The sequence below is a fragment of the Chroicocephalus ridibundus genome, chromosome 5 (genome assembly GCF_963924245.1).
Source record: "Chroicocephalus ridibundus chromosome 5, bChrRid1.1, whole genome shotgun sequence".
Taxonomy (NCBI): domain Eukaryota; kingdom Metazoa; phylum Chordata; class Aves; order Charadriiformes; family Laridae; genus Chroicocephalus; species Chroicocephalus ridibundus.
Window position 1 is genome coordinate 68,522,175 of NC_086288.1, and position 14,611 is coordinate 68,536,785.

General features: G+C 42.7%; 1 protein-coding gene across 2 annotated transcripts in view; it reads right to left on the bottom strand.

Moving 5' to 3' along the window:
• Positions 1-659: 659 nt before the first annotated feature.
• Positions 660-14,611, bottom strand: part of BEND4 (BEN domain containing 4) — a 34,499-nt gene continuing 20,547 nt past the window's right edge. The window contains exons 3-5 of one of the 2 annotated variants that reach the window (XM_063336823.1): positions 12,663-12,754; positions 7,638-7,878; positions 660-4,417 (exon numbers count right to left, since the gene is read on the bottom strand). In XM_063336823.1, coding sequence (XP_063192893.1) covers positions 4,200-4,417; positions 7,638-7,878; positions 12,663-12,754 — 551 coding nt within the window. In that variant the 3' untranslated portion in view covers positions 660-4,199. The remainder of the gene's footprint in view (positions 4,418-7,637; positions 7,879-12,662; positions 12,755-14,611) is intronic. The other variant, XM_063336824.1, reaches the window with a different exon arrangement.

The following is a 14,611-nucleotide window of genomic DNA, read 5'->3' on the forward strand; positions in this document are numbered from 1 at the left end:
GACGGAAATATTTGGCAACCATTTCTAATGGCTGACACCCCTCTTCCTTCCCAGCCCGTCAGCGGGGCTTTGCCGTGGCGGGTGTTTGTCACCGTAATTCCTCTACAAATTTTTTGGAGTCAGGATTTTCTAAAGCGTTTAAGAGAACAGGCGACGTTCAGCCATCACTGAATTTTGAATTAAAATGGGATTTAAAACTTCACTGCTTGAAAATCCAGGTCTTAGGATTGCAGATGGGTACTTTCTCTGAGTGGTCTTTCTAACTAACCACCGCATAAATATATGGGTTATATTTTGAGGCAAAAATTATTTATATTGTATTCATAGCTGAATTCTTCATAATCTTTCACCGTGCTTGCTGGTGCTTCATACCGAACAAGCATTTAATGCAAAAGACAACCTTCTAGCCTCTTATATAAAACTACATCTAAAAATTTATACACGCGCATATATATATATATATATATTTATAGTGAGAGCCAGTTGTGACAGGTGTCACACTGACATAAGGTCTATAGAGAAAGAGAGAGACGGGTTAACCAGAGACTAACTTTTATTGTGCATTTTTATGCAACAGAACAAATGGAACTGGAGGTATGTAGTAATAAAACCAATATTCAAATCAGAATTAACACCTGAAATAGTAAACTGTAGGTAACAAATGTCTTTATAATTAAAAAATATTGACTGTTTAAAAAATTCTCTAAGATTTTTATATTCTTTAAAAGAAATGTGTGTTGCCACATAGAAAACAATTCACACATCCTATAGAAATTGTCACAAAAACCTTACTAGTCTATATTACACTATGCACTCTTTTTGTACAATATCTGGTAAAGGTCTATCCCTAACCTGTACTTACTCTACACAGTACAATCATCATTAGAAAGTATTCATAGGATTAACTACACCATAACAATAAAAATATCAGGATTAATGGTTTTGTTTTGTTTTTTTTTCTTTTTCTTTTTTTAATCACAGTTTCTCCACAAATATTTTGTCATAGAAAATATAGCGAAGGCATGTTGGCACAGATGGGGGGTGCGGTACTGCTACACGAAGTTTGAGAGAAGGCAGATACATAAATGACAGTAAGATTAAAGAGTCGGGAAGGATAAGACGAGAATCCCTGTCCTCCTGGGACTTTGGGGAGTGACATGATAGATGGCGGTTTCCCTTCTGTCGCGGGCCTGCCGTCTGCAGCCGGCGCTGGGAAGGGATGCGCGGGCTTACAAAGCACGGCGCGTTACCTTCGCGTCCCTCGCTCTGCAGGCGCCCACGCGCTATCTATTATTTCGGCTCCCACAGCGTTATACCTAACACCTTGCGGCTACGTAGACACTTCAATGCGTACGGAGTTATAACGCCTCAGGAAGAAATTAATCGGAATAAGCAGTTGCAAAAGGTTTGTGTGGTTTTTTTTTTTTCTCTTTTTTTTCTTTTTTTAAACGAAACGGGTGGGTTGGGAGTCAAGTGGCCATGACAGCAATTAAAACCAAAGACAGACAACCGAAAAAAAGTTGTTGTACTCTCTTATTTTAAAACTAAATGTGAACAAAGAAAAGATGAGCTGGTGTCTGCTAATGTCTGTCTGTGACTACGACTCACGTCACCGGGCAGTGCACACAAGCAACTGAGGACAAAATTCTGTTCGTAAAGAAAGGTCTGAACCTGCAAAGCCATTTCTAGTGCCAAAGTGGCTTCCAGGGTGAAGCTATACATTTGGTTATTTTGCACACTATGAGAGCAGGGGATTGTGAGTGGTTCCAGGAGGCTGGCTACGCTTTTTACACTAAAAATAAAGCTAGGCTTACCAGTTATTTCAGCAAATCTTTAGGTTATTAAGTAAGAGAGGTCTGTCCAGTCCAGTAATTCTGTGACTGCTAAAAAAGAAGCGTTTGTATTAACCTCATACGATTAAACATTTGTAAGGAAACCATCACAATGTTTACAAAAATACAGCGTGATACATATTGCCGTGGACAAATCTACAGTATAATGTTGACTCACACATTCTGACATGTTTTACCAAGTAGTTCTGGCAAGTGTCACCACATTAAACACAGACCAGCAAGACTTACACCATCTGAGCAATGTTAACATCTTCTATTAGAGTTCTTTTAAAAAAAAAAAGAAGTGTAAGTTCAACACTGAAAAGCTACTATAGGATTATCTGTACCGTGACATTTCTATACACCGAGTTTCTCCTCCAGAGGCCACCACGCGCCATTGACCATTCGAAGCGAGTCACCTCCTGCCTGTAGTGAGGGATGGTGTCCCCAACCCCTTGGCCCGGTGAGCGCCAGCGTGACTAAACAGCTCATTCACTTGTAGAAATTAAATGAGTTATTCCGGGGCAAGCGAGCGCCTTTCAACCCCCTTTCAAAAATCACCAAAAATAAAATGAACCGAGGAGGTATTGGACATTTAAGGGCCTAAAGCATATCCTGGCTGAGTGAGGTCCCGTCTACAGGGGTGTGTGGTGGACCCCGTGTCGCGAAACACCCCGGGGCCCAGCCATGGGACACCGGCCACGACCGCAGGCAAAGAGGAGGCAGATGGTGGTAAGAAACTACCGTGTAGGGCAGCTGACCTTTGAGAGACTGCCTTGGTCCTCCATCGGCGGTCATGATGGAGCTAGAAGAGTCCTTCCACCCAGAGGGACCTTCCTGATCTCTGAGGAAGGGGTTGGACATCTCCCACCCTGCCCGGCGCACACATGGGGAGACGGTCGGGAAGGAGAGGAGAAGGGTAAAAGGAGCAATTAGTAGCTTCTCTCGTGGCTTGCAGAAGGGGGTTAGGAAAGCTGGGGAGTATGAGATACGCGTTCAGGAGAGTCAACGCTGATGAGGTAGCACTAAGGATGGTCAAAAGCGGAGTGAACTTTCTTTCCAAAAACCTGTTCCCTGTACCTGCCAGTGGGGAAAGGTTGCCTCAAGGAGAGCTGGTTCAGGCTCTGAAGGATGCCAGCACTGGCCCGAGCGACCGGACAAGGGTAAGGAATGGCAACACCCTGACGCGGAAAGGAAAGGGTATTGTTTCTTTGGCATTGCGTATTTCTTGAGCACGTCAATTTGGAGGGACAACAGATTCCTAAGCCTTTAAAATTAACGGTTTTTCAGTGGACTGATTTTTTTTTTTTCTTTAAAGCTAGCATCTGCTTCCAATGTTGTACGCCGCCATGAACTGGCTTCTGCTCCAGCACAGAGCTTTTTTACAGCTCTTAGTCTGGACCCCATGTTTACTTACAACAGAAGGTTAAATCACGTTCTTCTTACCCAACCCCTCCCTGAACGCACCGCTACCTGTTAAGACCAGCACACTGCCTCATCTATTTCAAGGAATGGATATAAAACACCAATGAAACCAAAACCAAGAAGAGGCAATTTAAAGCCTCTAAAGCTACATAACGTGGCTGCAGAATAGGAACAGACAAAGCAAAACCTGTCTTCTGAAATGGCAATTTGTTTTTAGCAATCTTTTTTTAATGAAAATTGTCATGATCAACTCTAATCTCCTAGAAATCTAGATAAATATAGTGTCTATCTAATATGCAAAGCAATTTTTATCTATTAGAAGTGCCTGTTATTGTTCTGGGTCTTTCAAAGATTCTGCTGGTGACGAGCACTGCTGTTTTACCCGGGAAGATTAATTTCCTGGCAGAGTTGGCTAAAGGAAGTTCCTGCATTTTCCATCTTGTGCGGTATTTTAAGGTAGCATTCGTAATTATGTTATTTTCCGTTAGGAAATGGGAGACCGCTGCTTTATTTGTTATAAGCATGCAAACTTGTTCTTACATCTCCAACTCGGGGAAAGCAAATAGAACCCAGCTGCTCCGGGTCCAGACCTGGGCTTGTTATCAATAGGCAGACGAGATGGTAGCTGCTGTTTCTTTTGACATTTTTATCGTTTTTAAATGACCTTTCCTCTAGAACTAGATGACATGAACTGCAATTTCCCTTTGAGGGTGCTATGAAGGATTTGCAAATAATAGGCACTGAGAAGTCCCATAGAGCAGGTCTTGAAATGGATTTCTTTCCGTTAACTGGGACATGGCAGGATGGAGAAGCTGAAATGTATGTGGTATGTGTTCAAACATGCTTTGGACTCTTAAATGACAGCAGGGTAAGAATGTTTAACAAATAGTCTCTCCTAAATTAAGTGGCTGCTACTGTTGTATGAGGTTCCTCTCACTGCCATCAATCGCCAGATCCGTCTTGCATACCTCTATTGAAGACTTCATCCTGTGACCCTGGATGGTCAGTCCCTTCGTAATACGAGTTCCCGTTGTGAAGGAAAGTCCCCACCGCGCGCCCTTGACGAGCGTGTCCCACCGCGTCGCTGAATACCTTGTTTATTTGCTCTTCGGATGGCATCCACCAGTCCGGGTTGGAAGTACAGTGCATCCTAATGAACTCTGCAGGAAAACACGCAAGGGTAAAAAACAACTTGTCTTTGCAGCATCCGCTATCGCCCAGGTGTCAAAAGCTCATGGGAAATAAGAAAGGGGGCGTTACTGCTCTACTTAAGCAGAAGTAAAGCCTTATGGGGGATGCCATGATAATGCCACTCGGACCTATTTTATTTCTGTACAAGCGTGTTTCTCCACATGCAGCGTACGTTGTAATACCTGAGCTAATTACGTGATGCGCAGAACCTGGAGATAAAATCCCCGCTTGTGGAAATAAAAAAGAACTAATCCGAAGTGACGGTTGTGATTCAGCGTGTGCAGAACACGTGAAAGTCAACATGAGCTGGGATGCATTTCATTTGGAACCTGTTGTGTATTTATACCTTAAGGTGATTATTCTGGTGGATCTTTATGATCTCCCTCTGCTGGCTGCTTCAACATCTGCAGCCTGCAGTAGCCCACAGCCTGCTTGAAAATTTCACTACTATTATTTCGGTTTGGTGCTCCTTTCTGTTCGGAACATCTTTCCGTATAAGTCCCGCTTTTTCCATCTTCCTGAATCTGACACCTATTTTTCTGAGACGAAATTGGCCTTAGAAAGGGCTAAATGAGATGAGAGGGCTAATTCGAGGAGCCTTGCAATAGTTTTCAAAGCAGGAGAAAAATGAATTGTACCGCATGTAATTTGGCTATTTAAGTAGCTGCTGCTTCCTCATACAGCTATTTGTATGTGATGATTACATTTTTTATGATTTCTTTTTCAGATTCTTTGACATGCAATATGCTAAACCTGCAGAAAGCGCCTTACCAGTACTGGAGTTTTAACTGCTAGACGTAGCTCAAATAGGTGTATTTGGACTTTGACACGTCCAAATACGATTTTAAATGTGAGGGCACCTTATTAGATATATTGGATACACTGCACCTCATATGGAAACTGAGCTTCTTATTTATTCTGTAGCATTAGTTACTCCCTCATGCAGTATTGTGTGTCCCAGGATATTTTTAAATCCTATTTTCTACTGTTGACAAGCCAACAGCACAATAAGTGGCGTAAGGTAACCTCATTACTGTCACCACGTCTTGGGACCAGGGAACGCTGTGCTTTTACGTGAGTTCCCGTGCCTGCAAGGTAACTCATCTGTTGGACAATTAGGACATGATTTTTTGCATAGCTCCTCCAGCAGCGTGTCTGCAAAAGTGATAGCTAGCTCGGTTTTAAATTCATTTCCCTGGAAATCTGCACAGGCAACAGTAATTCCTACCTAGTTATGTTCACGTGGGGCTCCGCAGACTGGTGTTTTTCTCAGAGAAATGGTTACCACGTGAAGGAGTAATGCTGTCATTTAAGCACGCCAGGCTGTTTTAAAGCTGGTTCCAGACATCAGTCAGTTGTAGGAATAGATTTAAAATGTTCATAGATGTTGAAACTACGCTGAGCGCAGGGAGACAGAAGCAGTTTGTACTCCCTGCTGTAGTGGGAAGGCGTAATTGGACACGCTGAGAATTACTCAGACGCTTTCACCTTGGCTTGCAGGTGGGTAGGAGCCAGTGGCTAACTCCTGGCACTGGAGAAAGTTGCCATGTTCCTACCCACACATGCAAGCCCAAAGGGGGAGCTGTCTGCTCTGCTTCCTTAACTGGTCTTGCTTCTGGAAATTTGGGAAATTGGCTTTTCTCTTTCTCCCAGGGAGCACTCCACACGTTCTGTATGGCCAGGACCCCAGAAAGGAGAGTGGCCATAAGCAAGAGTCCATCTACAGGTGGAGGAGCTACTGTCAGTCTAGGTGGGAGGAAGGGGGAAGAAAGGGGAAGAAAGGGTATTAACTCTCTTGCTTGTGCATAAATTATTAGATGAAATTGAAAGTGTTTTAGTAAACGGTTAATACACTCATATTCAGTTTCCAGGAGAACTTCTGGGACCTCTCCTGATCTCTATGCAGCATGGTGTGCAACGGACTTGCCCTTCTCTTACACTCTACTAAGAGTATAAGGTCTGACCGAGTATCACATAACAGGTTAACAGGTTCCTTTGTATTAAAAAAATAGCATCTTTCCCTAATTTGTTTGCATGTAAAATCTGAGTTCGTTACCTGGTTACACCAATGTACTCCAACTAAAAGTCTGATCTACTTGGCCTCGTTGAAGTCTTTGACCCTAGATGGGCAGAGGCTCCATCTGATGTATATAACCACTGTGGGCTCCGGTTGACTGACTACAAATATTTTTGTTGCTGACTGACCAAAATTCAGCTTTTTACACTGCATTGATTAGTTCTTGAAGTCAGTTCAACCTATATTTCATGTATGTGCTCATAGAATACTATAAATTGAGTTAATTAAAGAAATCCTAAGCATATGCATTTATGAAATGCAGACGCTGATACCACAAACATGTTTTTAATCCGGCTTTAAAAAGTCCTATTTTGCGTGTGTCATTATAAAGCCTAGTAATGGGCCTTTCTAACAATTTTAGGAAACCAAAGTTAGGAACTGCCATAACAGAGAATTCTTCTCAATCTAGACCCTTTCTCTGTATTGTCCAACATCCTCGCTCTCTGACACGGTGAAATGCTTGCAAAACTCCCTCTCATTTTGAGGCTAAACATGGGGGAAAGTTGTTCCCTTGCTTTTTCGGTCAATGTTGTGTCAGTGCTCCAAACAAGAAGTTAAGTCCTTGACAAGGTATTTGTATACACTTTGTTTCTAGTCAACCTGTAGATGTTCTCGGCCCCACAAAATGTTCAAACCTATTTTGAAACTTGGTTAGCTTTTAACTCCAACGATGCGGTGTGGCCTTGAGCGCCATATGCTTACTACACATTAGCCTATAAAGATTCCTTTGGTTAATTTTGCTGCAGAGCAGTGCTAAAGAATGACTTGTGGGTTTCTTATAAAAGGATAAAAGGATTGTCTGATTTTCCTTCTTTGCTTTTTCAAGTGTATCAGTGTCATGTGCCCTTGTATTTGCCTCCTTTCTTAAACAAGCAGCCCTGGTTTTCCCCATTCAAAAAAATAATATATACACATATGTAATACATACATACATACATATGTATATGTATGTATATAAAAAAAGAAAAAGTGGAGGGTTTCTGGCTGCTTGTCACCTGCCTCTGAAACCCCTTCTAGTTCTGCAACTGTCAGCCAAACGCTTCTACTGAGCCAGAGCCAATGTGGTGAAATGAGATCACATATGGTGGACACTGAGCGAAAAGATGCAGTACCTCTGAGACATGTTACTTTTACTGGATCCAGAGGACGTCTTTCAGGACCTGTCTCTCCTGACTGCACTGACCTTTTCCTTTTCCCAAGGCCGCATGAGTACTTAAGCTCATCGGTTGTGAAAACAAATCTGATGAGATAGCGAAGGAGCCGTCGTCCATCTTTCTTGGAGGAATTTACAGCCTCATCCCACTGTTTACTAGTGATGTAGACAGGGTAGTTGTTCAGCAACTGCTTGCTCCCCTGAAAAAGCGAAATATTTCCATTGCTTATTTTACAAGGCAAATAAGTAAAGATGTCAGTTGCAATAAAAAATGTGCTTTTTAACTAGCCACGATACTGACAGCAAAACACATGCCGAAGTGAACGTGTAATTGCTCTTACTGAGGACGAGTACTTTTAAAATTACATTTCCATTTTCCAGAACTCGAATTTGGTGAGGTATACGGAATATGTTTGGAGATGTGGCTATTGATAATTTCCACTTTAACAAGCCGCTTAAAAAGAGTTAAGAATCAGTGACTGGGTGTACTATTTAAGTATAACCTTTCTTCTTAATCTGTTAAAATGTATAAAAAGGGTCTTTGAAGAGCGTGATCAAATGGATCACTTCATCACAGCTGACAGTTTACTTCAGAAGTGATTCTTTTGGTCTATTTTTATAATAAATTTATTACTTCTGTAGAACACACCTGAAACTTGACAGCAGTTATGTTACTGGAAAAAACATAAAGAAAATAAATAAAGGAACTATGAAAACTAAAAGCTTCATTATTATTAATGAATGCCATATTAACTCAAATTATAGCTTTGCAGAAATGCCACCCTGTCAGCCAGAAAGAAATTTTGCTTTTAACCTTTGTAATTTGCGCGCTTCGATATTCCAACATTAAATGAATGCTGTGGGACTAATTATGGGGATTCCTGTAATCCACACACATTTATAGGCCCTCTTTAGTCAATTGTACCTAAATTGTATTTAATTCTTGTTGCCCGTAAAATGCTATAGTTCAGGATTACCCAATTAACAGAAGATGGGGCTGTTAATATACTTGACATAACTGAAGTACACAAAAACCCCAACCCCTAACCCACACCCTCCTAGAGACTCATTCACTTTTACAGCTACATATCTTTATGAAAACACATAAATCTAGGCGCCCAATTAGTCAAAGCTTCGTACAGCCCCCTCCTTTGACAGGAGTCCACAAAACAATGAACGAGCAAAACAAGGGTCCGATGCTCAATGGAGGCAACCACCTGTACGCTGCCACTGTTGCAAAGGTCTCCTCCTTGCTTCCAGATCTTTGGTATCTGAAAACTATTTTAAGGCCTGCCCTTGCCTCCTTTTATGTATTTATTAAAGCATCCTGGGAGACAGCTTGGGAGCATCTTTGAACTTTTTCCTCAGGTATTCTTTTTTTTTTTAATTTTTTTCCAAGTTTGGTAAATATGTGGGAGGTTGAGTTTAGTGAAGACCGTGATGAGGGGGTCCCTGGAGAATCTGTTCATATGATGTAGGGTACCACCACCTCCCAGGGGGGGTAGCATCACTGGGTGCTGAGCCCGTGCGACTCTGCTGTGTGTTTGCCTCGGTGCAAACCGAGCTGGCTTGGTGCAAACTGCTGGCAAAGGCAGCTACAGACAAACCCAAAACTCTGCAAAGGAAGCCAAAATATAAAGGAGGAAATCACAGAATCATAAAATCATAGAACCATAGGGTTGGCAGGGACCTCTGGAGATCATCTAGTCCAACCCTCCTGCCAGAGCAGGGTCACCCAGAGCAGGTTGCACAGGAACGCATCCAGGCGGGTTTTGAATGTCTCCAGAGACGGAGACTCCACCACCTCTCTGGGCAGCCTGTGCCAGGGCTCTGCCACCCTCAGGGTAAAGAAGTTCCTCCTCATGTTTAGGTGGAACTTCCTATGCCCAGGTCTGTGCCCGTTACCTCTTGTCCTGTCCCTGGGCACCACTGAAAAGAGCCTGGCCCCATCCTCCTGACACCCACCTTTTAAGTATTTATAAGCGTTGATAAGGTCCCCCCTCACTAATCTTTTTTCCAGACTGAAGAGACACAAATCCCTCAGCTTTTCTTCGTGAGAGAGGTTCCAGTCCCCTAATCATCTTGGTAGCCCTGAGATGGGTTCTGGCTGTCTGATGGGCCCCTATCCTTCACCCAAAACATCTCAGCCCTTTAGCTTGTAAATCCAAGTTTCTAATCCCAAAGAGAAAGACCCTTCACCTATTGTCCAACTCTGTCCATAATCCCAGACTTTCCCTTTGCACTTCACTTTTGTCCGCTCCCACCACGGCAAAAGGGCCAGGGCCAATTCCTCCCCCTCCACTCATGATGCAAGAAGCTGCTTTAATTTTTGCCAGATGCACACTCTCCTGGGAAGCCAATAATACGTCTGAGGAGCTTTGCCGTGGAAAGAACGGCTCCATCCAGCCCACCTCCTTTTCCTCTGCCAACAGCGGGAAGGGGCCGGGGAAGGAGGAAGAGCAGGGGGGAGGCCGCAGGGAAAGCTCTTCGGGTGTGCGATGCTCTCACGCTGAAGCAACCATGACCGCTCTATCTCGGTGGGAGCTGACACTAGTATTTCCTTGGCTTGTCCCATCACAGAGGTGATGCACAGGACCACCTGATCCCCACGCTGACACCGATTTTTTTCAGTAGCTAGCTCAGCATCCCTTTTCCTACAAAGCTAATTATTTTCCTACCCTAGATTCCTGAAACCTACATTTTTCCCTATTTAAAAAAAAAAAACCACAACAAAAACCAAAACAAACCTGTAGTGAAGCAAGGGCCTTTCTTACTGATACCTGTGCAACGTATGAGCTGCAGCTAACTCTGTAGGCACTGCCTTGCTTTGGAGCCCGGGCCAGCAGGGGCAATGCAATACGAGCCAGCAATGGCACAGGGTATGGCTCCCGGCTCGCTCCTGTGTGTTAGGGACGGATGCTCACATGTTGCTTTGCTAAGTAGCAAGCTATCCTAAAAGCTAGCTCTGTCTGTAAATGCATTGCACGCGTGGAAATAGAGTGCAGAAAGGCCCAACATCTAAATTTCATGAGAGCCCACATTACTATTAACCGAGGAGAAGACAATTAATTTTGTGTAATTTCCTCAGCTCCAATTTTATTATACTTCTCTCCTGTTCCCTCTGAAACTTGGGATATTTTCCCTCGTTCTTCTCCAAAGGCACGAGATAGGGTTATGCTCCTCTGTTAAACAATTACTGGGTTCCTGCTACAGATACACTTTCATTACTTCCTCTGAAAGTAAAGCGCTTCTGGGCAAAAGATTCTCGACAAATATATGATGCGGTTTGGTGTGTCCAGCAGTCATTAAACTAAAACAAACAGAAAACCTTCCAGAAATGAAATAAGCAGACCCTGAAGGAAGAACCTAAGTACAAATGCGTTCATGCTTGTATTTGTACATGATTAAGCTTATGAATAAAAGATTAGCATCTATGTGTTTAATTGAATAAAAAATTCTGTCACATCATGACAAGCTACTCCATGTGGGACGTTACAGAACAGCCTCAGTTTTTACAGAGCTTGAAAATTTTAGTTAAGCAAAAGAGCGTTAAAACCAGGAAAATGAGTCCTTGGGATATATTTGAGTGATAACAGTTAATGATATCTCTGTAAGTATATACAGATATATAACAATTTGTAAAACTGAATGGAGGAGCAAAGTGATGCACACCTGAACTGCTGCAACGCATCTTCCGGTGAAGCTACGGTAGGTTGGACTATGTGAGCCTTGCACTACGTACCATTTCTCTGCTAAAAGAGCTCAGACTAGACCTAAGTCTTCCCCCTTCCGATTTCGTTTGTGTAAATAATGGGTAGTGACACGTGTACACTCCATATATGAAAACACGCACAGCAAGAGCCTCCATTACAGGCAGTCTAAACTAGCGAAGTCTCAACAAACCCACTTCATTTGAGGCATTTTTACAAGCCTGGATAGAAACACACTGGGGCAAAATTAACGTGAATTACACCACAGCTGATAGATAAATCTGTACATCTACCTTCTAGAGCAGGGGAGGACTTAAAATTTCCTGCTTTTTCACTGCAGCGCTTTTAAACAGAACATAATTACAAAAATCCCCAAACTCCCTATCAAGTGTAAAATTGTCAACACTCCATATTTTGTTTGGGATGCTCTCGGAGAAGCAAGAGCACTCCAAAGACCTGCAGAAGTCTATATTTGGGTCTGCCTGCAAAATGAAGGAAACATCCATTTTAGCGTTAACCACCTCGGGGCTGCATCAGAGCTACACGAACTGTACAGCCGTGCCTGCCCCCGTCCACACACGCGGCGCGTCGGTAACCCCCACGCAGGCGGCCCCAGCCACCGTCAGTCACCCAGCTACAGGTGTCACCGGGCTAGCCCTAGCCTCAGTGCTGCCCAGGAAAGTGATGTTTCTGAGGAAAAGTGAGAGGAAAAATTACCCAAAGCAGGGCAAGCACAGCTGGTGCCGACGGAGGGAGTTACGCGCTGCTCTGTAAAGTCATCCTAGGCTAAAACTTTTTACCAGGGCCTGTTGCCACAGGGCAAGCAGTAATGGTTTTAAAGTGAAAGGAGGTAGATTCAGACTAGATGCAAGGAAGAAATTTTTTACAATGAGGGTGGTGAAACACTGGCCCGGGTTGCCCAGAGAGGTGGTAGACGCCCCATCCCCGGAAACACTCAAGGTCAGGTTGGACGGGGCTCTGAGCAACCTGATCTAGTTGAGGATGTCCCTGCTCATGGCAGGGGGGTTGGACCAGATGACCTTTAAAGGTCCCTTCCAACCCAAACTATTCTGTGATTCTATGCTTCTCTTATACTAGTGATGAGTCTCCTCCATTTGGGGGATTACTGTACCCAAGAATGACATCTTAACAATAGACTTTACGTATTTTTACTACTAAATATATTCTTCCAGCACCTGCTGATTTATTTGCCTACGTGTTCTCAATGAACTGTCAAGCATAAAGAGATGCAGCTTGGCTTCACCGTACCCTACCTCAGTCGGATGGTCTGTTGGCTGCGGCACCATGAGCTGGTTGTGATGCTGAAGTACAGTCTTCAAATAATCTAAAACAGTTTGGCAGGGCACTGCATGAAACAAATCGTAATTACTGTGTATTAGCCGTCTAGCACAAACTACAACGACAATGTTAAATCAAGCAGTGTTCTTCAGGATCTGTTTTGTGCGTCTGTGAGATTTATTTCAAATAGGAAATAGTTCTCATTTTGATTTGTGCAGTCATTTCATTCAATAAATATACGACGGATGTTGTATTTCCTGTGCCGAGATCTCTGACACGGCTTTTATTTTCTGCCCGCTAGTTTTCAAAGGGTTTTTTCCTAGTTTGAAATTATAATTATTACAAATACAAATTAGGTCAGCAGTAATGATAAGAAAAAAATCTGTAAACACTGTAAACAGCCCAAACCATACAAAGGAGAAAGCATTTCTTGGACCTAAATCATGCATTGATTAACATGTAAATATGCTCAAATTTTTTTAAAACTACAGACTGATTAACTATACTGAAGAGATTTAACGATTCATATGCTTTAATTTCTTTTCCCTCCCTCCTCCCAAATTTGTTATAAAACTAGGTGTTAGGCAAATTGCTCTCTTTCTCTTCCCCTCAGCCTCCCCCCTTTCCATTCCCATCACTCTCATCCATTTCAGCAGTGGTACCAACATCCTATTCCCTTCTGCGGAGGTGATAGGTTAATTAGGGATGATTCAATTACGGGTCTCTCTTAAGCAGATGCTGCCACGTCCCTGATTAACTCTGGAGTATTTTTGAGATACAGTGCTTTTCTCCTGAGCCTGAAACACCGTAGGAGAATTAAACAGATATTAACCCAACATTACGACTGACTTGTGCAAGACTACATAAGCATTGTTTTTAAGGTACCTTATCACGCTCACATTTTGTATGTTGTTTTTTTTTTTTTTTTTTGGTAAAATATTCAAAGACAATCTTAGCTTCAGCTAAAAATCCAGAAAAAATATTTCAGCGTTCCTTCTTTTTTTTTTTTTTTATTATTTCTTGGGATTCATCTTTTACACCTGGAAAAATGTGGCTTTGTCTTAAGCTGGCAATCTGAAAGCAAGCACCGAAATCACTGAGAATGTCTGGAGGTAGGATTTACAGGTATTTTGCACTCTTGCCTGGGCATTCACACTGCGCAGCGACTCTGGCCCTGTCTAGGCCAGACCAGGGTGCAAAAAACCTTTACTCTGTGTGAAACAGAGCCTTTGCTAAGGGCTAAGCGGCGTTACATCCAGCAGTCCTCCACACACAGAAGCCACGCAAAGCGCTTGATATGAATAATAAGTTCCTTCTCCACAGAGACGACCCATCAGTGTATTTACTCCTGTTTCATTTGATATATCACACTTTGCCATAGGAGGTTACGCGTTTGGCAAAAATTAGCATTTCAAGTGATTTGTACCTGTTTTATTTCCCAGTGACATCACTGCTTATTGCTAGACCAGTGTCTCAGTAGTGTACCTGCTACACGGTGACACTGACATACCAGCAGAGCCTGGATGCCTTTTTTTTTTTTTTGGTAGGAGCAAAAGCACTTTTAAGTGTCATCGGATAGTTTCGGAAAATGTTTTCAATTCTGAAAAAGTCAGAAGGGCAGTCAAGCTTAATAGTCCCACCAACATGTTCTGTAATGAGAGCTGTGTATTTAGCATATAGCAGCAATCAAAAAAAGTCAACACAGGTTCTTACGTGAAATAAAGGAGAAAAAAACCCCACAGGTAACATTTTAGTACACTGGATACTCATAAGAAAGTGGGGCAAAAAAAAGGATTTGGCTTTTCCCCCCGTTTTTATATACAAGAAAGCACATCTAGGAAAAGGAAAAGATTTTTTTTTTCCACATGGATGGTAAGATTGAAGGGTAAGATTGCATTTTGAGACCCTTTTCTGACACTCTGTG